Raw genomic sequence first — 23,152 nt, 5'->3', positions numbered from 1 at the left:
AGCCATGCAATGCTTTTTGGTCTCACTATGAGTCAAACTTATAATATACGTGCAGTTACCAAACTAACCGTTCGACCAACATGGCTCTTGACCTGTTTGGTCAATAGACCGTTGTTACTAAGATGTGGTTACCAGACTATCAGTTCGACTAACTTGGCTCTCGATTACCGGTGAGTTTTGAGCCCTTTGAAAGGGAAATACAACAATATTGCTATGTATATAAACATGTAGTGTTACCTAGATGTCACTCTTACAAGCTCGAAATGTAGACAAGAAATGAAATTGTGGTTGTAAATATTGTACGGTGTAGAAAGGAAGGTGCGGTGAAGCTTCCTCAGCTACTTCCATTATATGATAGAGGTAGAGCCTATCCGTTTGGAGATAACCCGTGACGGCCACTTGTAATTTGCGACATGATTTGTTTTGTCGTCAGCTTCCCTCGCCCACGTCTGTGCATGTTCTGTTGTACTAAGGAAAATGTCGGATCCTTAGCTAAGGGACGACAAAAACGAAAGTTACAGTTTAATTAGTTGCAGATCAAATGAGAGTTCAATGAACAATATTTCCCGGCCCGTGGAAGGAAACTTGATGATAATAAGATCATGACACACACAGATTTACGCGGCGGTAGCGACGACAGCGATGAAGAGGGCAGATCTGTGTGTTTCTGGTGGAAATCCGCGGGAGAATTGGAGTACGAGAAGTTGAGATTTGATACGATGAGCAATGCGCCGAAGGTTAGTCCGAGGATCAGACTGCTTAGGGAGCTGGAGAGGTTGGGCCTACTTTCGTCGGAAACTCTTAACGAAATCCGCCACAAGCTTCATTCCTATCGTCCCGGCGATTTCTGGGTGCCCACCGGAGGAATCACCAAAGAAGATCTGGAAATCCCCGCCGTCAACACCCTCCTCTTGCTCGGATTTCACAACGCCGGCAAAACCTCCCTCGTCAATCTCATGTACCGTGTTTTCGCTCGCTCTGGCCTTCTCCATTTCGCTCAAACTTCTTCTTCATCAACAGGTACACTAGTCAGCAAATTTAATTGTCACACTAGCGGTCTAGGCGGTCCGTGCCTAAGTAGCCTAAACAGCTAGGCGGCCTAAATCATTGATTAGGATGATACATTAGACAAGATTTTTGCAACATTTGTTTCAATACAATAATTCAGCTATTATTTGAAGACTCTGCTCCTATCACACATGCATATATGTATATATTGGCCGGCCTGTTTTGCAGGAACTAATTCATCTACCTCAAAAAGCTGTTTGTTCATGGAAGAACACAACGTTCTGAGATCAACGCAGAGCGGGTTTTGCGTGTACGACACTCAAGGCTTTCGGTACAACCAAGTGGAAGCAGCTCTGGAAGAGGTAACTGACTGGATGACCAACGGCGTTCACCACAAGAAACTCTGCTTGTTGCCCGGAGACGACGCCGGCCAAGAATCACCGGCCGGCTCAATATTCGCTACTAGAGACGTAAATTACGCCATGGTGGTCGCAAACGCTTGGGAGATCTACACCTCTCTGAACCTCGGCGACACAACGCCACTGGAGGCGCTGAAGAAACTCTTCCACTTACCGGCTCTCAGAAACTCCGGCGAGAATCCTCTTCTCATCCTAACACACGGGGACAAGTTATCCACCGACGACCGCATCGACAGCCGCCTGAAAATATGCGAATTCCTCGGAGTTTCAGAAGTTAGCGGAGCGTACGATGTAGTTTGCGTGACGGAGAACGGATATCTCACAGATGAATATGATCCAATCTCGAGTTATTCTGTGAGCGAAGCGGTTTACAGAGGACTAATCATCTCCGACAAAGGACATCTGCCTAAAAGAAGGTTCTTGGATTGGGCATACCTCGTATTCGTTTGCCTTATGTCCGCTTTTGCTGCTATATTTAGCTTTCTAGCCCGCATTTGTGATTATTTTGTCCCCAAAAATAAATTAAAATCCTCCAAAAAATTACTCTGATCTAACTTGCCTTGCTTGTTTTAGGCAGGTATATGTAGGTAGCTTAATTCATCCACCATGATTTTAATTTGTCATTTAGCTTATTAGCACATGTGACATATATGCAATAAAAGTCAATAATGTATGACTTGTAGGGTCAATTAATGTGATGTGATGTTATGTAACTCCTTAATAAAAATAAATTATTGTGACTTATAAGTTTCCTTGCATACAATCCTTTACAAAGTATGCAAAAGGTTTATTATTATTATTATTATTTTAAATACAACTGGTCCTATTACACTTTTCAAACGGTTGAAGCATGAGGCGATCTCATGACCTCTCATATGCAAGAGTCACCACATGTTATCTAAGCACCAGTTGATAGAGTTTATCCTGTGCACATACACTATCATAAGCGTTAATTGATGTAGATAAATAATTACATTCAAAACATTATTTATATACTTTGTAAAACATTCAAAAGCATTATTTTACTATCTAGAATCTATGCCATTCTAGTCTGCAATATAGTCATGCAAAAAAGAGGAAATTAAAGAAAGGGCAAACATAAAGGAGGAAGATAGAAACAAAAAGTGGTTGTTTGCTGTGAACACAACGGACTTTGACGGCGGAATGTAGTAATATGGCGGTGGTGGGTAGTAGTCATAGGGAGGTTTTATTATCTGCGGCGGCGGCGGGGGCGAGGACAGATTAACGGGCGGCGGCAGTGGTGGGGCCGGCGGCGGCGGTGGAGGCGGAGATGCACGTTGTGCACGCTATTCGGTCGTCTTTAGCCACGGCTTGGCCGGAAAAAATGTGGCTGAGGCTGAGCAGAAAACCCAGCAAATACAGAAGCAGTAGTAATCCACACCCACCCCCCATTCCCTCACCTAGCTAATTAATTTTTGTTTTTGAAGAAATTAAAGATGCGAATCATATCCAACTATTGAAGATTTATAAGGTAGAGTACGTAGTAGAGTGGGCCGCAGAATATTCGCATGTGACGTGGGACGACAAAGTAAGTTTTGTCTTTGGTTTTCCCGACCACTCGTTGGACCGCGGTGGAGTAATACAATAGCACATGAATTATGCATGTTAAAACAAGCACCGACAATAATATTAATGCCAATACAAAATATATACATACGATACGAGGTATGTAATAACGAATCCAAGGGGATAGAGAAAAATGTGTGATTGTTAGGTGTGCGTCAGTGCGTGCGCGGTGCCTGCCGCATAAAATGAAGAAATTATTATCTGATAAGATATGCATGGAACCTAAGCATTGTATGGGAGATTTGAAGGGTTAATCCAAACTTTTTCGAAATAAGTCATTGTTTATTGTTTAATGATGCGTATTCACTATATATTGAGGGTGTAGATATGATCCAGAAATTATCTGGGTGAAACAGTTTAAATGATTTTAGAAATATCAAACACACACTTATTTTAATAAATTATTATAATAAAATATTTATAATAACATACCATTTATCAAGTTTAAAGTTTTAATCAACTAAACTGCTTAAACATTTAAGCATTGTGTGTGGGGGGTGGTGGGAAGCGGGATGAAGAGGGTTAACTGTACTGCTCCTATCGTAAATTCGTTCTTACTTGTACATAATTGATCAACTCAAATAAAAAATACAAAGTTCCAGCAGGAATTTAGAATCTTGTGAAAAAATGTGAAGGAGTATGTATGTTAATTGTTACCCCGGAGTATTTCAAAAGTTCATGGTATGGCACTACTTGTGCATTGTGATGATGGGTAACCTGCCTGCCGGCTTTAATGGGCAGCACGTAGGAGCTAATAGGCGGTCCAATTAATATAATCCCAGCTCTACATCTCATAGGCTCGCTGAAATGAAATGTGCTAAAAGTTGTACGTTTATGATGGATTACTGGAGGAGGAGAAGAGGTTACGACAGGATAAACACATCAAATACAAGGAGGAAGAACGCCGCGGCCGCGGCGGCAATAGATACAGCTGAATCCAGCGGCGGCCGGAAGAATCAGCGGCGGCGGTTCTTCAAGTTTGCACGCTGCAAGTCGAAGCTCCGGTTGATCTCCCCTAACAAGCTACGGGACGCCTACGTCAACATGATGCTGCGGATCGCTAATTACTCCAGCGTGGGCGACGCCGCCGCAACTGCCTTCGGAAACCGCCCTCTCAAGGAGTACGATAACAGAATGCTCCTCCACATCTACACCTCCTCCGTTCCTTCTCCATGAATTCACCAATTGAAGAACATCATATCAGATAGATCAGATCAGATGCATTCTTATATTGTAATTCAAATTTGAAAACAACGTTATATTGTTTAAGGTTGATATTCAATGAACCTTGTACTTAGATAGCATGTAGTGACTCTCTTATATAAAATGTCCAGATCAAACAGACTACTGCCGATAGAGTAAATAGCACTATAAAAAAAAAAAAGAAAAAAAAAGTCAACATTCAATTTTAGCCCAACACAAAGACAATAATACTCAAAGTTGACACTTGTTACCTTATTATTTCAACGCAGATGCAGATCATTTGCTTAATCAATAACTACACGTGTCTCACGCCAAATCAGCAGGGCGGCAACGTCAGCATTGTGGAGTACGTAATTCACAATTTAAAAAAAAAATCAACATTATCTTTATCCTGAAATTATATATTCAGGTTTTTTATAGCATTACGTAATTGGGAATAATGCATATGATATGGATAATGGTTATACGTTACAAGTGTACTGTAAACAAGGACTTGAGGACAGGAGGTGCAGTCTACGGCTGCCATTTGCATTTGCATTTCTTACCTACGCTCAACCCTACTTATTACCATTTTTAATACCTTAACATTAATTAAAGTATGGTTTCAAAAAAAAAAAACATTAATTAAAGTAGTACTTTTTATTTCTGAATAATTTACGGACCGACGTCAACCACATGACTTAAAGTCATTTATTTTTTGTTTGTATATAAATATGAAATACCATGATGGTACGGTACAATGTAAGTAAAAATTTCCATAAAAATCACATGCGTTACTACGTAGTAGGTAGGGGATGGGGAATTTATGGTGGAAAAGGAAAACTGGGAATAGCCAATTTTACTGGAGATTGGATACTCCCTATAAATGTACAGAAGCATAGGTGAAGTGGACCCGCTCTTTCTTCCCTTATATAGTTATACTCTTCTCGTGTCACTTTGCTTTTCCTTCTCCTATCAACACAGAGAAATAGTCGAAGAAGATGAAGATGATGACGACGACCGCACTACACGGCAGTTGCGCTTTCCGGTTCCTCAGTTCGTTTGTGCTCACGGTATTGGTTCTTTGAAGGAAACGTATACAAAAAGTGAAAACATATTTATTGTCCTCGTTTCCTGCCAAAATTATGTTTTGATTTTTGGCAGCTTTTATTGCTTTCCCATTTTGTATCGCTCGGAGCTTAGAGGAACCCTAGCGTTCCTCTTTTTGTGTTTCTTCTTCAGTTTATTCTTCAGGTCGTCTGGAGTTGAAATAAAAGTGGAAAAAATGGTGTTGGTTATGAGATTTTCATGGTTCGTCTCCGCTGCAATTGTGGCCACTGTTCTCTCCCCGTCGCTGCAATCATTTCCTCCCGCCGAAGCTATAAGATCCTCTAAAGTCGATTCCTACCGTCGATTTCCCGGCCAGATTGCTTCCGGAGGTTCCCTCAATCGATTCTCCTTCCGCAAAGCTCCCCTGTTTCGCAATGCCGGCGAGTGCAGTTCCGCATTGGGGGAAACCGGCGTCTGTCATCCCTCTCTCGTTCACGTTGCCATCACTCTCGATGCGGACTACCTCCGCGGCTCAATCGCCGCCGTTCATTCCATTCTGCTGCATTCTAGCTGTCCCGAGACCGTCTTCTTTCACTTCCTGGTTTCCGACACCAATCTCCAAACCCTAGTCCGTTCTACTTTCCCGCATTTGAAGTTCAAGGTGTATTATTTCGATCCGGAACGGGTCCGGAGCTTGATCTCCACTTCCGTTCGACAAGCGCTGGAGCAGCCGCTCAACTACGCCAGGAACTATCTCGCCGATATCCTCGAGCCCTGCGTTCGCAGAGTTATATACTTAGATTCCGATCTCATTGTGGTAGACGATGTTTCGAAGCTATGGAGCTCTAGCTTGGGGACGAAGACAATCGGAGCTCCGGAGTACTGTCACGCCAATTTCACCAAATACTTCACTCCAAATTTCTGGTCAAAACAGAGATTTTCCGGCACGTTCGCCGGACGGAATCCGTGCTACTTCAACACCGGAGTGATGGTGATAGATCTAGGGAAATGGAGGCAGTTCGGGTACACAAAGCGGATCGAGAGGTGGATGGAGATCCAGAAGATGAACCGGATATACGAGCTGGGGTCATTACCACCATTCCTGCTAGTATTCGCGGGAGTGGTGGCCCCCATTGATCACAGATGGAACCAGCACGGCTTGGGCGGCGATAACGTCAGAGGAAGCTGCCGTGACCTCCACCCGGGTCCGGTGAGCCTCCTCCACTGGAGCGGCAGCGGGAAGCCATGGCTGCGGCTGGACTCGGAGAAGCCATGCCCGCTTGACTCTGTATGGGCACCCTATGACCTTTACGGACATTTTACGTAAATTCCGTCTACCGTGACGTCACATCTGTATTGTATAATCTCTCCGTACCGGTCTTATTTACCTTTATTATTAATTTTTGGTTAATTATGATATGATATGGTCTTATTTGTACTCTATTCCATACCATTATTCTGCAGCTTCAAATAAATTTAGAAAATAAAAAGAAAAAAAGAGATAATTCTTTAAATAATTGTTGTGTTGTCAGCTGACTACTATGTGTTTGGTCGGCGTGTTTTTTTCTTAATCATTTTATTCATTTCTTAACTATATCCTTAACTAATTAATAGCAAGAAATCCAGCTGCTTCTTTAAACATCATTTTGTGGTATGATTGTTCACCCCCAAAAAATAGAAATAATTACTAGTACTTAGCTTGTCGTCGTGTGTGTTTCGGTGTCAACACGGAAAACGACAGCATTGTTTAATGTGGTAGTGAGTAGTGGTAGGCCATATTTGTAGGATATATTGAACATAAATATATGAGTCTGATTTTGATGTTCCCACGAATGTAAATTTATTAAACATATGCAAATGCCAATGAATGATGGGTGGTATATAATATTGAAAGAGTGGTTAATGAAAGATGGTGAAAAGGGGCAGGGTTATCACGTCAATCAGTACCAACTACAAACACATTTTTGGTTGTCCACGGGCTTCATTTGACAACCCAACATGGACGGCGGTTGTGCTTTGTTGTTCTGTTTTGGTGGTAGTGGCGGATGTCTTGCCACCCCACTTGGCCACTTTTATACTTGTTTAAACATTAAAGTTGCACTGTTATAAGTCATGGGCATTTAAGATTCATGAATCAAAATGTTATTTTTTGGGTACCTTGAAAGCTCTGGTTTTTGTAGCTGCTGATGATGATGGATGATTTGATAATGAAGATGAAGTTTGATCAAAATACAACTCGACTTTTTCCTTTTTCCTGCAAGCAGAGTTAAAGGAAACTTCACTTTTTGTTTGAGAAATAACGGGCATATAGAAGCTGGGTAGATGTGCTAAATACACACAACTTAAAGTACAGCTATAAATGGTACCTGAAATCGAGAAACTTCAATGCATTGGCCAAGTGCTTGGTGTGATTATTCCAGATGAGATGCAAACTCCACCTTGTATGTTGTTGTACTAGTTTATCACAGAACAGGCAACACTACCTACATTATCTTGGAGGTGCTGAGGGGTTATAGTATACCAAAACAGACTAGAAGAACTACTTTCGCAACTGAAATACAGGATGTCATATCAAGCAAGATAAAGGGGGATAATCAAAGGCAGTCTACCTCAACGAGGAACACTAGCAAACAGGACATTCTTGAGAAGGAACTAGCATTTATAGAAGCAGATGCCTGTCATGTTTTGATGCACCAGCTCCAACTCAAATTAAGCATCTTCTCTGATGTATATCCATCCCACCATTTTGTCCCACTCATCATGAAAGCATGGTGATGGCTGCCTCAGCTGCAAACATGGCATGGTCCAGGTAACCTTTGCCCGGCAATTTATGGGTACCCTACAGCAATTGAAGCTGATAAAAGTCACAAGTAAGTGGAGTCAGATCACAGATTAAGCTTTAAAAAAGTCCTCCAACTCCTTTCTTAGCCAGGCAATTTTAGCACATAGTACTCCTTTCTTTCGTTGCTCCTGTCACATCATCTGGAGCCAAAAATCCAAAATAAAACCTTTTCTTTCCATGGTATTACACTTGAAAGAATCTATAAAATCTACCATTTTGAACTAAACAAATTACTAAATTCAAGAAATTAATATTTTTTTAAAAAAATGGAGTGAAGAAACTATGATATATCAGATTACTTCATTATCATCATAATTTAAAATAATGTCAACACCTGCATGTCCTATAATAGTCTAAAAGTTTGAGGTACAACTAACAATGTCTATTTATCTTTATTGCTGTTGTGGACGAAGCTTCCTTATTAACCACTTCTTTCGGAGTTTAAAGTCTAGTGCCAAAAATGTCTTAGCTCTCTTCTCATCCTCTAGAAAATCGCATGCATCCAACACAAGGTCTTCATCCATGTCAGGTAGGGCCTGGATTGCCTTGACCACATGTTCTATGGAAACGCTATTTGAGCTTTCATCTTCTTTTCTCTTACCTACCAAAGATGAAACCGTGCTTGCCATCTCGCGAAGAGCATATGCAATGCCATCATCTTTACTACGAGCTCTCTTGGAGCGTTCAGAACCTGAAGGGTTGTCTAATTGATGCTTACCCCTTTTATCAGTTGCATTGAAACCCATATGCAAAGAATCCTCTTTGCTAATTCGGTCATCACTGAAAACCATAGCACTTGGAGATTCCAAACTCTTGAGCAACACACCAAAGTTATTTTCAAAAGCTTCATCTTGCTGGTTGGTGTTATGTGCAGAAAACCCATCTTTTCCATCACTACTTACCTCACCGCATATGACGCACAGATCTTTATAGAACGGTACAGGTCTGGTCATGTATTGCCTTGCAGTGGTATTAATCTGCATATATAAGTAAGCTCGTAATTTTCATAGCATGCACACAGATTATGTAACTGAATAAGTACATCAATCCTGCACCAATATCACATCCTTAGTACCATCCATTATAATAGTTGAGTTCTCGTCTACAAGCATTGAGGAGTTCACAAAAGATTGGTATCATAAACAAAGTGCAACATGTCAACATTTAAAAGCTTGAGATGCAACTGTAAGGTTGGAACTTCAGAAAGCAATGTAAAACATAGGAAAAATAAAGAAATACAATGAGGTAGAGAAACATGGGGAGTAAAGCTTGATGTAATAACAAAAGAAAAATACAATCACACTACAAAAAGGCAGTGACACTCATCCAAAAAAAAAAAAAAAAGCAACTACAAGGGGATGGAGAGCACACCTTGATATAATCTTGCCAGACACGATCATCAGCGGTCACCATTTGGCGTGCATCATCCCAAACAAAGCCATCCATTTTCAGAAGATTGTTTATAAGAGAATACTGTCTTCTCAGAGATTTAAATCGATTTTTCAATATATCAACTTCATAGTTGAAGCCAAATTTAGCATTAAAAGAAGTAATCATCTCCATCCATGCTTCTCTTCGGAATAGACCATCAGCCCGATTCCCTTTCTTCACCTGATCTAGCATGAGATGAATAAAGTATAAATCCATCTGTGGCTGCCAGCATGTCCTTGTACGAGTAGCTGCAGGAGAGCTGTTATCTGATAGAGGATAAGGCGCATCATCAACAAGTCCTGTTGTAACAGAGAGTCCATAATCTTCTATGAGTGCAATGTCATGAAGAGTTTCCATGGCATTATCACCAACATTAATTGGTGAAATAATTGGTTCTTCTGCTTTCACTAACTCCGATTTCGAGTTTTCACCTTCTGACATGCTACCAGAGTCAGATTGAGGCTCACTGTCTTTAGAGAATGCACTATGACAAGCAATAGTAACTTTCTTTTCAGGACTTGCATGTTTATATATCTCACACAGATCACGAAAATATGGGATGGATTTTATTCTGAAGGATCGCAATTTCGGATGAACCTGCAAATATAAACTAGTAAGACTATGGGCACAAGCACATACAGGCTGTATAACTGTGGAATGCATAGAATATTAAAACATTTAACCTTTATGTATTCATCCCAGATTTTATTATCAGCCGTTACCATTTTCCGTGTTTCGTCCCAGCTAAACCCTTCCTGATCAAGCAGATGCTGTACAGACCTGTAAAGATTTCTAAGCGTCTTGTGCCGATTCTTAAAAATATCTATGTCATGCTGAAACTTGAACTTATCATTAAACAAACAAGCCATGTGCTTCCATGATTGCTTGCTAAAAATATGATCATCATCGTTGCTCCATTTTCCAACTTGTTCCAACATAAGGTCAATAAAGTATCTATCCATTTCAGGAGTCCAAATTGTTCTTAACCGATCACTCCCAGCGCCAGCTCGAATTCCCATTCCCATTCCCAAATCAACACGCTCATATTTCATATGCGAATTGAGCACTTAGCCTTGCCCCCTGTATCAATTCATGGAAACCGTGGGGAGAGGGAATCAGCATAAGCACAGATAAACACTGAAAATAGAGCGGATACAATTTAATATGAAAATAGAAGAAGCGGGAATTGGAAGATGCACCTGTTTGCTGCTGGGTGTAGCAGGTTATCAATCTGAGGCACAACTCGGAACTTCAAACTTGGGAATAAGATTTTCCAGGATAAGCTTGTCGACATTGGGAATGGGATTCCCCGATAACCTGGACACTGTAGCTGTACCTACTCCATCCCTTATTCGCCCTTTGGTAGCCCAATGGAATAAGCCACGATTTGGCCCATTTCGTTTGGGTTCTGCTCTTTTAATAACCAAACGTGGATTTGGATTTAAAGTGTTCCAGAGTTAATTCTTTTTTTTCCTTTTCCTTTTTTTTTTTTAAAAAAAAAAATTCTAAGTTAAGAGGTAAATTAGAATCGTCGCATCAGTGTTCAGTTTTTATCATTGTCTTACTAAATTGTTTAGACTTTGAGTCTCCCAATGACCCCCATATTTTCAGTAGGAATCGAACTATTACCTTAATGGAGTTAATGTTAGAACAAGACTTTCAAAGTTAACTTATTTTCACATCGAGAATTGAGCTCCAATTTTAAATAATTTATTTATGTGAAAATCAACAATCACTATTCAAAAGCACATTTTAAATCAAGCTCATTACAAGCCATAAGGAGATAAATCAATACAAGTTATCCCTAACCAACTAATTTAAACCAAGAATGACAAGAAATTACTATAGACCTGTAAAGATTTACTACTCATATTCCGCTAATTTAATATTTTTACAAGAATGAGAAGAAATTAGTAAATCAAATTACTAACCTTAATAACAATAAAACTACACCCTAATAGTTTAAAACAATTAGTAAACAAACTGTTAATATATAACTATAAGTCAGAACATCACTTCTGAGCCGAATCCAGATTAGGATACAACAACAATAAAACTACCAACTCAAAATTGGCTAATCTGTCTGTTTTCAGCATCATAGCATTCAACGTAGGTTTGACTCAGCCATATAGGGGAAATCAGAATCCGGATACAATGTAAACCTCATGCTACAAAGATACAAACGTCAAAGAGTCGGAAGATTTCCACCTGACTTTTATCTAACAAGATTTTCGGTCAGAATCACTTGTCATAACACTATAACTAGTAAGTACTTCGATCAGTTTGTGATGCTATATGTGAGTTACAGATTGTTCAAAATTTTCATCATGATCATGGTAAATTTCGATCTGCCACACCTTGAAACAACATAGTCAAGAGATCATGTACCAACTGAATATAGTTGATGCATTATGTGGCTTCTTGACAATTCTGGTAAATTTCGATCTGCGACACCTTGAAACAGTATAAAGTGCAACTCCAGCGCATATACTTGGCATGTTCAAAGCTGGGAAAGCTTAAACAGCTGCCGAAGTTTCATGAGTATTTTTAAACCATAGAAGGCTTAAAGAAAATAGCATTTTAACCAACTCATTAGGTAGGAGTTTGGTGGAGAATCGGCATCTGAATGTCTCCCATAAGGAATAAAAACTTTGGCACATTGATCAACATCCAGCCCCCATCATCTCCATTGAGAATAATGAGAGAGAAAAAATTGGTAATCAGGGAGAAAAACTTTTAGACTCCGAAGCCAATCGTCTGCAGCTAGCAAGAGAGAGTTCTCTTGCTCGGATTCACGAGGTCCACATGGACTCACAAGTGAGCCCTTCAATTTGTATGAAGCAAGGCCAAAGGCAGGTAAAGAAATCTTTGAGGCAGCATGAATCATACCATGTACACTCCTACCATTTGCACCATGAAACTGTGGCTGAACAGAACCTGCCACTGAGATGACAAAAAGATTATAAAACATAAACACCACATAGAGAAATGTGGGCAAACATAGAAAAGAGCATACATGAAGATACGGGGATAAAGAGGAGAGAGGTACCTCTAGGTTGTGTGGACAAGAAATGAAATGTTAAAAAAGATGCATCCAGATCCCGTAGTGTGTGGCCTATGGGTATTCTATATATCGGATACCTGCAACAAATTTGTTGTAAGGTAAATTCCTCTAAACTCTCAAGTGTCCTCCTTTTGCATGAACTACAACGTACCAAGCAACAGATATCCAACTCGAGGGCATCAAATCACAACTCCTGCACTTCTTCAATTCTGGATATTGAGATGCTAGGTCCATTATCTGTAGGTGAAGGAGATCGAAAACTTCTCAGGATGCAGAAGTGGAAACTGTGTTTCATTTTGATCAAATTAAACTGTAACTATTGTTTTACCTTGTCAGTCAACGGCCTGCGATTATATGGTTGTTCTTGCTCCAAATATTCAAACAAGAGTGCTCCGGGGGATTTATTTATTTCAGCTTCATCAGCAGACAAGTTCAATGCAGATTTGTCTCTCAACGAAATTCTGTTTAGTTGTTGGGCATTAGCATTTAAATGGTTTTGCTGGTTCCATTTTAAATCAGCAGATTTAGATTGCCTATCTGCTTCACAATCACTGCTGCCACCACAACTAGACTCCCTTGATGACTCAACATCACTCTCCTCGTCTGATCTCCTGGTAGAAATGAAATTGTCAAATGAAACAAAGAGAATAATTTTCAACCACATGCTGTGTAAGAATTTGGTACATCCACAATGCAATCATTTCCTGTTTCTTAAGGGGGAAGATAATTTGAAGTTAATAACTTGATATCGCATTGGTTCTCCATTTTGGATAATATGAGAACTTAAAATTTAAGTAAGCTTCCTCTCCAACCAAGCTACACTATCTCTTCGCAACAGGCCCAAAATTACTAAAGGAATATTGCTCACCAATTCATCTTTTCAAGTTGCATCAAGTGCCAAGATCTTCTAGCCACTTGAGTAACACAGATGGGTTCCTAAAGTTGAGAAGATAATCCTTCGTTTCACTGAAGTGTATCAGGCACTGCTCCAAGTCTACAACTTTGTTAGTATAGCAGTAAACTTATGCACTTATAATGTGCGGGAAGAAGCACTCATTTCGCATATGGTTGTTCATGATCATTTATAACTGGCCATTTATAGAGAGGTTAGATAAGTGATGATGTAACTCATAAAATTAAAGTAACTATGGCTAAATTAGTGGTTTAGGATTATCATCAACCAATATCTGCTCTAAGGTTAAAAGAAGGAAAATGCACGGAATAAGACTACGAAACCGCTACACAATCAGATCAGTCACAATGAAGGGCAGTTGAGAGATAACTATTATTAAGACGTGTATATATGAAATAGGAAACTGCGAAGGTTACATCAAGTCCCCATTGAATATAATTTTTCATGTGACTTTTTGCATACCATCTTATTTGCATCACCATCGGACTCAAAAATAAGTAATGATTAAAATTAAAGAGCAGATATAAATGAAAAGTCAAGGAAAATCAATACAGACCTATGATAATTCTATGTGACTAAACACATGATATAATGAAACGTTGTGAACATTGACTGAAGGGCAATAATCATGAGAAAAAAGCATTGCAATAAAGATCAAGAGACAAAGAAGTTATTAACATAAAAAAGAACAAAAGCATATATATAATTAAAAGAAAGGTCTAAGTTAAATAAGCTGAAGACCCAAAACTACAAGAGAAATTGATCATGTTTACACTCACCTAAGCCGAGATGATGACTTCAATGGGTCTATGTATAATTGTATGCCAGACAAGAAAGGAACATAATACTGAATAATTTGGTCTTTTTCATTCAACAACAGTGGCACGCCTACTCCATACGCACTCCACTCTCGAAAAGATTCCCAAAGATCCTCAAGGCAAAAAAATGCATTTGCACCTGCTTCACGAGTTCTTTGTCCTCTTACATTTACCTGTTCACTCGAAATGACACTATATCAAAACCATGTTGCCAGCATGACTTGGGGCATGGCTATAATAATTCATTCTTGTAATTATATTTCAAGCCATACCAAGTAGAAGCATTTGCAAATTTAACAACATATTAATCATGAAATTCAAACAGCACTCAGTCCTAAAGAAACACAGTGCAGTGCGAGGAACTTATAATAAAGTAGCCGCCTCTTTTGAAATGAATAAAGAATAATTGAGCAACACAGTAACATATATATATGCTGAACGAATGAGAATGGATTCCATTTTCTTCAATTATGAACAAATGTGTGCCGGAACAACTACACGAACACGATGAGGCAGGCATATCACTCCAACAGCAAACACACACACACAACAGTATTTATATATACCTCAGAGAAGTGCTGAGCTAGCACGAAGGGAGTAACCGATTCCATCAAACGATCCAAGTTGGTGACATTCTTCGGCGGCGCCGGAGAAGACGAGCAGACAGATTGTGGTTTAGACAATGCGGTGGCCGAATCGTGTGAACCAGTCCGGTTCCCCACCTCGGAAGCTGCAGCCTCCGCCTTCGCCGCCTTCTGCAGTTGCTGGTGGTGCCGCCGCATCGGTGGCGGGTTGTAGAATCGGTCTCCTCTGTGGCTCCGCGACACGGCGAAGGCTCCCGAATTAGTCATTTATGCGTGCTTGTGTGCAGAAAGTAACAGAATTCAGTAAGAGTGAAGTGGATAGATCAGCAAATGGGATTGGAACTTGAATACGGAGCTTCAGGGTTAGGGTTTTGGAGGTTTTTCAGAGTCCTCTGAGGATGGAGGCTTGTCCGAATAACTTCTTTGTTTTGTGTTTATGGCAGATTGGCAGCTTAAAAAAAAAAATGAAAAAGAAAGAGCAGCCGGGTAGGAGAAAAGGCGGACTTAGACATGGAGGAGAAAAAGGGAATTGTTTTCTTTCATGTGTCATTTTTTTCAACTTTGGTACGCCTGTGTTGCCCCTTCCACTGACCAAATTGTGAATGTGCCCTTGTACTTTTGGATAATTCATTTAAACCCCCAACCAATATTTTTATTGGGCTGGCCTTGTGTTCATTACATGGGCCTCTGAGATTCATAAGCTCATTGGACCCAACACATAAATACCAACAAGATCATCCACCTCACAAGTTCTGACAAATTTTCCTATAGATCATGCTTTAAAAACAAATGAGTTAGCAGTCCTAAGAGCAACCTATCAAAGACTTTTTTTTTGAGTTTTTTTAGTTCATAAATTATAGAAAAATAATATTTTCATCAATCAATATACATTTCGTCCTTCAATTGGTCGTGAACTGGCTTTTATCCAACTCGAATATATATATATTTTTTAAATGATGACGTGTTTAATTGAGATACCACAAAATTATTATTTTCTTATAACTCATGGATGGAAAGTGTTATTTTCCCTTATCAAATAAAATAAGTTTCTATAAATTAATGGCTAAATTAAACAAATACTAATAATACGTGGCAACTGTTAATATACAAGAGCATTGTTATGTTGTAATTACCTGCAAGATTGCCATTATTGTTAACCTAGGATTGCTGTTTTGTAACATGGGTGTATGTTGTAAATGTGTATATTTGCATGCTTTGTATTTAAGATAGGTACGAATGTAGGATGAAGAAGGTTAGTTAGTGAAATACTAGGCCACAGTTGGTTGTGTTATTTGACTTGTGCTATAAACATGCATGTGTTATGAAACAAAAGAAATGTGGATGTCCAAGTTGAGTTTTGAACCCTTAACCTCCTAGACAAAAGATGAAAATTTTGTCCATCAAGCTACTTCAACTATAAGTGTAATAGCCTGTAAATATTGTATCATATTATGATGGCGGTTCTCAGTTCAGAAAAGAATAAATTCAAGTTCCAAAGCAACTGCTAGGGATGGAACACATAGCCTCAAGCATGACAAAGCAAAGCTATCCTCTGATCAACCAAATAGACTAACTTTAACACTTGTCAACCTTATGCAAATATTATATTTGTTTACTCTATATTCTGATACTATAAATACCCCTATCGCTCCTTTGTAAAGATAATCCCCAGCAAACATCAATGCAATGAATGCTTCTTCCTCCTTCTAGCTTTTGTGTTCTTTACTTTCATTTCTCCATAATATCACAATTATTGTTATTATTCATAACACGTTATCAGCACGAAAGTGCTCTTTCACATAGTGTCTTCTCTGGCCAAGCACAACTTTGCTTGCTCATTTCTTGTTCGTAACAATATTCAACATCACCAACAAATCCTTGCCGTCAACCCCATATTTTCCGACAAGGCAGCTGCGGCGGATCGAACCATACATGAGGAATATGAATAAGGATTAATCTTTATGAATTCTTGTTTATTTGTCATTATTTTGACTATATATTATATAATCTTACTTATGTAGAAGCTTAAAGCTTGTAGATGATGAACAAAGAAGCAGGGGTACGGTAAACGGCGATGGGAAGCAGCGACCGACAGAACTCCGGTGGCCTTCTTCCTTGGTCGATGGCGGTGACTGGGCAGCGTCCATCATCGTCTTCACTCTTTGGCCGGTAGACCAGCGATAGATGAGGATGGCAACAGCGCGGTGATGAGCTTGGCGGCTGGGTCTCCACCAGACTTCGCCCTCTCCTCTCCTCTCCTCTCCTTCTCACGGAGTCGGCATGCAGCTCAGCCTCCACAGGTCTTCGCGTCGTCGGCAAATAGGTGCGGCGGAAGCGTGGTGGTGGCGAGAAGCTGTAGCATGGATGAAATGGCAGTTCACATGGGTTATGTTGATGTTGTTGATTGATGAAAGGAGGATGAAATAAACAAAATAGAACAAAAGAAAAAGAAAAGTGGGAGTCTAATTGATGTCCAGGAAGTGCAAAATCTTATCATCATTTTCCATTATCCAATAATTATATATACATTAAACATAAGGGAAAGGAAGACATGGTGGCATGGATAGCTATATTATATTACACCCCTACGGCCCTACGCATATATATACTGCTAACCTCTTTTCCTATGAACCAACTTCAATTATTCTTATATTATTTTATATATAAAAGGAAAGAAAGTGGAGTTGGTGGTGGTCCTGGTGGAGAAAGAAAAATAAAATGGCTGCAGTGTTGTTTATTGTTTCACAGGGAAAAGAGAAGAAAACAAAGATGGGGTTTCATGTGATCAAGGAGCTACTAAATTGCACCGAGTATGGCAGCTTGCAAACAGGAAATTAATTACTGGAATATTATATCGGAGATTTTGACTATACTCCGATAAGCTAGGTTTGCCCCCTCCTTATTATTTTAATATGATAAAATATTATGCCATATATATTCATATAATAGTAATTATGTCCAAATAGTTGTTATGTGCACTTTTCATATATTTGGCATAATCATATTTCCTAAAACTATCATTATGGCATGATGAGAATATGATATATATCATTGCATCTTAGATATTAAATTCTGAGAGCATGATTGAAATGTAAAATATTGGGATAAGCATTTTAGAAATTACTATTTCATGTATTGTATGGTAAATGCTATGAACATTATGTGATAATCGTTTTTGTGTCACAACTTGCTCTCTTATGCTATGGCTATGTGAATCATCATAAAATAAAATTTAGCATAATAAATATTTTGCTATAGTCCATAAAGTTTATTCCATATTTTATAAATGAAAGTTATTTTGATACGTTTATCAAAATCATGAGATAAAATTTTATAATTATGTGTATTTGATATATGCTATATACCATATGGAAAAAGTTAGAATAAATCATGTGATGCCTAATTCTTGAAGGCTATATGCTTGAAAAAGCAAATGAATACTTCATCGCTCTTGACTGGATCAAGAAAAACGAGGACGTATGTGTTGTGGATAGTGCAACCACACATACAATAAATATGCAAAGTATTTATGCACATTGAAAAGAATGGGGAATTTGTTACTACAATATTTGGTAGTACAAAATGATTGAAAGCTCTGAATGAGCATTATATTATTGCCTAGAGGAACAAATTTATAATATGCATTGAAAAATTGTAATGCATTGTTCCCTCCAAAGTCTCATAAAATTTATTGAGTTTGAATATTTGTAATGACTAATGTCGTTGAGACTATAAAATAAAGGAATTGGTTATTCCTCTGAATTACAAAGGCAATATCAGGGAAGAAATGTGTATTGGAAAAATTCCCCTGGTTTTCCTCATGCTTATATTGTACAAGAATGAGTGTTGTTGAAACCAATCTTATTGTGAATTAAAAGTTTAATGATTTGAATAATTTTAAGATTTGGCACGATTGAATAGATCATCCTGAATATGTGATGATAATGATATGATGATTTCTCATAAATTGAGAAAATGGATTGACATCCTATTTAATTGTTTTAATTTTGATTAAAGCTAATTTGGCATTTTATGAGATAATGTGGAATCATATATACCTTATTCTTAACTTCACTTTGATTTGTCAAATTATTGCTCTTAAGTTATGTATATGCTTTATCTATTTGATCATATTCATTATATGATTGCATATACGTTTGAGTATATCATATGTTGCGATTTAAAGACCCAAATTATTTTAAAAATTATGACATGGGCAATTGAGTCACTTTGGGCTAAATATTGAAAATTCGAATTTATATATGTCAAACAGTAGTCTCCCATATGAAGCATACTTAAATAGAAATTATATATTAGGGAGATCAAATTTGATATACTACTATTTTATCAAAATCTGACATACTGCATATAATGAATACCCCTATATACAATCTAGTACGTGGTGAAAATTGAACATTGAACATTTCTCAAATTTGTTTTATTATTATGCAGTCTATTTTATTATCACATCATTGCGTATCTCTATGGGCTATTAAATAAAGCTACGTATACATGTTGATTATAAATATCCATGTATTGTATAAAAATCTAGAGCCCATGATATAAGATTATTTGATATGCATACTGCATGAAGATCATTTTCACGGCATTAGGGGGAGATATAAGCCCAAATTATTTTGTAAATTTGAATGCCGAGAAAATTTCATAAAATGAAAGGATCTTCAAAAATCCATGTACTAGATTGACTGAACTGAATGTTCAGTAGATTATTAATTCCTGCCAAATATATATCTATTGATATATCTATCAATGATGTTTAAAAGAACATTAGTCAAAAGACGAAATACCCAGTGGTGCACCAAATAATTAATACTGGGATGCGAAACAACCAGATTTGAATATTGATGGGAAACGTTTATCATCTGGTTGATTTTGAAATTGCCATGAATTATTATAGATATGAGAGAAAATTATGAAAATGTTGTTGACAACTCAAATGCCTTTATAATTACTCAATCTGGATCCAGAGTTAGGCACAAGAATTGGCCTAATCATTTGAAAAATAAAAGGAGCAATTAAGGCAAAATAGCTCAGCTCGCTATTCTCTAAATTATGTTTACACACCATTGAATAGGTGTTGGTACGAAAGAGAATAATGATATGATATGATAAAAGCGAGTCTTGGAGCTCATGAGTTTACACAGATACCCATAATTGATATACTTGCCCATATCTACTATAAATGGATGACAATAAATTTCGCTGATTATATCAATGGCAGTAAATAATATGCAGTTAAGAATATTATGACCGCATAAAGATGGTTCATTGGACAGTATATTTGAAAATTCATAATGAATTTTAAAAAGGTTCTCAAAGTAAGAGAAAGCAAAAATCGCAATATGACCTGAATCAGTTGATGACTGAATGAAAATTTCTTCCTGAAGAAGGAATATAAATATATTATGTGTCATTATATAATCTTTAAAGAGTTGCGAATGGAATTATTATCCTCGTTGAAGAAGGAATAATATGTGCCATTGTGTGTTCAGTAAAATAGTTACTAATAAACATCTCAGTCAATATTGATGGTATACACATCAATGAAATATATAAAGAGCTTAATGATGTTAGCTCATGTCTAAAGACGGGGATTTTGAAATGAAAAGCTTGTATGTGAAAGCTAAATACTAACTCGACCTGAAAGATCGAGTATTTTCTTGGAAAGGAATTTATACACCAGCAGATCGAGTATTTTCTTGAAAAGGAATTTATACACCAGTTAGCTCATAAATGATTATGGTTAGCTACTTAGACAAGCCAATATACAATGTGTTACTTGGGTATTGGCCATTATTATTATATCCCCGTGATGCCAAGTCCCAAAAATTGGTTGTACTATAATTTACACCATTGTTCTATAAGAGGACAATAAAGATTGTGTTATGGGTATATTATGAAAATTGACTAGACATGATGATGTCAGTGTTATACTCAAGTGAGCTCTAAAAGAGTCACACAATTATTATGAAATATATTCACCCCATTGATAATTGAACATGATTGTTCACAAAATCCATCTACGTTTTGGAAGTTTAAAATAAGGGATTTGTAGAATGTTATCTTCAGAAGGAGCATAATGAATCATGAATATTATGCCCTGAACTCCTGAAGTTTATGTTGGGGTTATGGTTGTACTCTTTTTCCCTTAGCTAAGTTTTTTCCCGCGGGTTTTCTTAGCGTAAGGTTTTTAATGGGGCAACCAGTGCAATACATAATTAGACATACCATGTACTCTTTTTCCCTCGGCTAGGTTTTTCCCACAGGATTTTTCTAGCAAGGTTTTTAATGAGGCATGAGTATGATAAAGATGATGGCCAATGGGGAACATTATTAATCAGTATGGCATCATCTCAAAAATCTTCAGAAGCAAGGAGAAGCACGAACTTGATCTTCAATGATGTCTTTATCAGGGGAGCACATATTGTACTATTTTCCTTACCCAAAGTTTTTTTTTTTTTTTCCATTGGGTTTTTCTTTGATAAGGTTTTTAACGAGGCAATATAATGTTCTTCTTTTGGACATCCAAGGGGGAGTGTTATGAAACAAAAGAAATGTGGATGTCCAAGTTGAGTTTTGAACCCTTAACCTCCTAGACAAAAGATGAAAGTTTTGTCCATCAAGCTACTTCAACTATAAGTGTAATAGCCTGTAAATATTGTATCATATTATGATGGCGGTTCTCAGTTCTGAAAAGAATAAATTCAAGTTCCAAAGCAACTGCTAGGGATGGAACATATAGCCTCAAGCATGACAAAGCAAAGCTATCCTCTGATCAACCAAATAGACTAACTTTAATACTTGTCCACCTTATGCAAATATTATATTTGTTTACTCTATATTCTGATACTATAGATTCTGATACTATAAATACCCCTATCACTCTTTTGTAAAGATAATCCCCAGAAAACATCAATGCAATGAATGCTTCTTCCTCCTTCTAGCTTTTGTGTTCTTCACTTTCATTTCTCCATAATATCACAATTATTGTTATTATTCATAACAGCATGAACATATATGGTTTATTCAATCATTATTATATTGTAAGTGCTATGGTGGTAATCACCCCAACAGACATGATCCTTACGCATTGCCAACCTAGTCCCATATATAGGCCCATCTTTATAAACAAACCTCAATTATATTATCCTAAACTGCATTGTGCTACACTGCTACAATCCAATTCTTTCTAACACTTTGCTCCGGGAGGGTGACTGAGTGAAGGGAATATAATTATAGTACTAGAATATTACGAGTTTGATTATTGTCAATAACTTTTCGGTCGTATTTTTCACAGTTAATCTTCTTTATATGATGTATTTATACAATATAGTTTGTAAATTATTACACAGGGATGTAATGATTGCAGATTTCTCTTGTCACCCAAATTCTTTTAAGAGCTTTAAAACATTGTTAAAACTCAATAATATACGTATTGATGCACTTTATAAGACAATGTTATATAATTATTTGAACCAATAACTTTGTAATATATATAAATATATATATAATGAGGATCAAATGAGAACCAGTGTTTCCGTGTGGAGGTGTGAATTACTTAATTTGCATAATTTGTAATGCTTATTGTGCAACTACTGATATCTAATTGTGTAAGTTGTAATGCATGATTGCACCTCTGGTTGTGCAATTTGCCTATAGGAAGACTTATTCTTATTTGATCATGCTCATAATAATAATAATAATAATTTTGTCAAAAAACAAATTTTAAATCCATACTATAAACATTGTGGGTGAAGTACACTAGCTCACTTCATGTACTTATATGATTCATAATAAGTCCACATGTTTCTTTTATCCAAATGTCATTGTAAACACACACAAAAATTGAAATTGTATATATGTACAAGTTAAATAAAGCACGTTGCACAATTAAATAAATATTTAATGTTAAAATTTGTATAATTGTATTATCAAAATAAAAAGAATTACTATAATTTCACATGAATTTGACAATTAAATTCTTCATTTATTTCTATTTATTATATTTTATTCTAACAAAATATTCATATAATTATTAAGTAATTGAAATCCTCATAAATCATAATCAACATACAACAATTTACACTATCAATATATAATAATTGGAAAATTTGTATTTTTTGCTAGTCATTTTAGTCCTTAACTTTGACTATTGCAATATACTAATCTAACTCTTCAAAAAAATTACAATTTTAACTCTTGAAGGAATAAAACTATTAAACTCTATTAAGCT

At 37.3% G+C, this 23,152-nt stretch overlaps 5 protein-coding genes and 1 long non-coding RNA gene across 8 annotated transcripts; 3 read left to right on the top strand and 3 right to left on the bottom strand.

Annotated features, from left to right (window-relative positions):
- The first annotated feature begins 130 nt into the window (after positions 1–130).
- LOC116005209 lies at positions 131–2,171 on the top strand. The gene is made up of 2 exons (XM_031245471.1): positions 131–1,020; positions 1,237–2,171. Exons 1-2 carry the CDS (start codon positions 603–605, stop codon positions 1,974–1,976), a joined length of 1,158 nt encoding a protein of 385 aa, XP_031101331.1. The 5' UTR covers positions 131–602; the 3' UTR covers positions 1,977–2,171.
- A 1,680-nt stretch (positions 2,172–3,851) lies between these two features.
- LOC116004143 lies at positions 3,852–4,190 on the top strand. The gene has a single exon (XM_031244072.1). The coding sequence runs from the start codon at positions 3,852–3,854 to the stop codon at positions 4,188–4,190; it is 339 nt and encodes a 112-aa protein (XP_031099932.1).
- Positions 4,191–5,115: 925 nt separating this feature from the next.
- Positions 5,116–6,760, top strand: LOC116004411 (probable galacturonosyltransferase-like 7). The gene has a single exon (XM_031244448.1). The coding sequence runs from the start codon at positions 5,482–5,484 to the stop codon at positions 6,571–6,573; it is 1,092 nt and encodes a 363-aa protein (XP_031100308.1). The 5' UTR covers positions 5,116–5,481; the 3' UTR covers positions 6,574–6,760.
- An 851-nt stretch (positions 6,761–7,611) lies between these two features.
- LOC116004410 (L10-interacting MYB domain-containing protein) lies at positions 7,612–10,885 on the bottom strand. 2 transcript variants are annotated; one of them, XR_004094795.1, is made up of 5 exons: positions 10,719–10,885; positions 10,203–10,599; positions 9,460–10,116; positions 7,856–9,065; positions 7,612–7,729 (listed from the first exon to the last, which is right to left on the bottom strand). XR_004094795.1 is itself a non-coding variant. In XM_031244447.1 (3 exons), the coding sequence occupies exons 1-3, from the start codon at positions 10,569–10,571 to the stop codon at positions 8,481–8,483; spliced, it is 1,611 nt and encodes a 536-aa protein (XP_031100307.1). In that variant the 5' UTR covers positions 10,572–10,712; the 3' UTR covers positions 8,327–8,480. The 2 variants fall into 2 exon arrangements, 1 of the variants encoding a protein (XP_031100307.1); XM_031244447.1 differs by lacking the exons at positions 7,612–7,729; positions 10,719–10,885 and having other exon boundaries at positions 8,327–9,065; positions 10,203–10,712.
- A 605-nt stretch (positions 10,886–11,490) lies between these two features.
- Positions 11,491–15,396, bottom strand: LOC116003786. Of its 2 annotated transcripts, XM_031243712.1 has the most exons (7): positions 14,881–15,396; positions 14,276–14,487; positions 12,912–13,194; positions 12,735–12,820; positions 12,569–12,660; positions 12,409–12,462; positions 11,491–11,687 (listed from the first exon to the last, which is right to left on the bottom strand). In XM_031243712.1, the coding sequence occupies exons 1-7, from the start codon at positions 15,163–15,165 to the stop codon at positions 11,683–11,685; spliced, it is 1,017 nt and encodes a 338-aa protein (XP_031099572.1). In that variant the 5' UTR covers positions 15,166–15,396; the 3' UTR covers positions 11,491–11,682. The 2 variants fall into 2 exon arrangements, with proteins under 2 accessions (XP_031099572.1, XP_031099570.1); XM_031243710.1 differs by having other exon boundaries at positions 11,491–12,462.
- A 930-nt stretch (positions 15,397–16,326) lies between these two features.
- Positions 16,327–17,454, bottom strand: LOC116005111. The gene is made up of 2 exons (XR_004094884.1): positions 16,912–17,454; positions 16,327–16,809 (listed from the first exon to the last, which is right to left on the bottom strand). It is a non-coding gene; the product is annotated as an uncharacterized LOC116005111 (long non-coding RNA).
- Positions 17,455–23,152: the final 5,698 nt, after the last annotated feature.

This window comes from Ipomoea triloba, chromosome 14, assembly GCF_003576645.1.
Source record: "Ipomoea triloba cultivar NCNSP0323 chromosome 14, ASM357664v1".
NCBI classification, from domain to species: domain Eukaryota; kingdom Viridiplantae; phylum Streptophyta; class Magnoliopsida; order Solanales; family Convolvulaceae; genus Ipomoea; species Ipomoea triloba.
The sequence above is the reverse complement of the archived record's forward strand: the minus strand, read 5'-3'. Positions and strand labels throughout refer to the sequence as shown.

Excerpts from the sequence above, each read along its gene's own strand:
- LOC116004411 (XM_031244448.1), top strand. The coding sequence starts at position 5,482 with ATGGTGTTGGTTATGAGATTTTCATGGTTCGTCTCCGCTGCAATTGTG.
- LOC116004410 (XM_031244447.1), bottom strand. The coding sequence starts at position 10,571 with ATGAAATATGAGCGTGTTGATTTGGGAATGGGAATGGGAATTCGAGCT. Across the intron at positions 10,117-10,202 it reads TCTGGGATGAATACATAAAG|GTTCATCCGAAATTGCGATC; the intron begins GTTAAATGTTTT and ends TTATATTTGCAG. Across the intron at positions 9,066-9,459 it reads TCTGGCAAGATTATATCAAG|ATTAATACCACTGCAAGGCA; the intron begins GTGTGCTCTCCA and ends TTATATATGCAG.
- LOC116004143 (XM_031244072.1), top strand. The coding sequence starts at position 3,852 with ATGGATTACTGGAGGAGGAGAAGAGGTTACGACAGGATAAACACATCA.
- LOC116005209 (XM_031245471.1), top strand. The coding sequence starts at position 603 with ATGACACACACAGATTTACGCGGCGGTAGCGACGACAGCGATGAAGAG. Across the intron at positions 1,021-1,236 it reads AACTTCTTCTTCATCAACAG|GAACTAATTCATCTACCTCA; the intron begins GTACACTAGTCA and ends CCTGTTTTGCAG.
- LOC116003786 (XM_031243710.1), bottom strand. The coding sequence starts at position 15,165 with ATGACTAATTCGGGAGCCTTCGCCGTGTCGCGGAGCCACAGAGGAGAC. Across the intron at positions 14,488-14,880 it reads TAGCTCAGCACTTCTCTGAG|GTAAATGTAAGAGGACAAAG; the intron begins GTATATATAAAT and ends TCGAGTGAACAG. Across the intron at positions 13,195-14,275 it reads AAGTCATCATCTCGGCTTAG|GAGATCAGACGAGGAGAGTG; the intron begins GTGAGTGTAAAC and ends CATTTCTACCAG.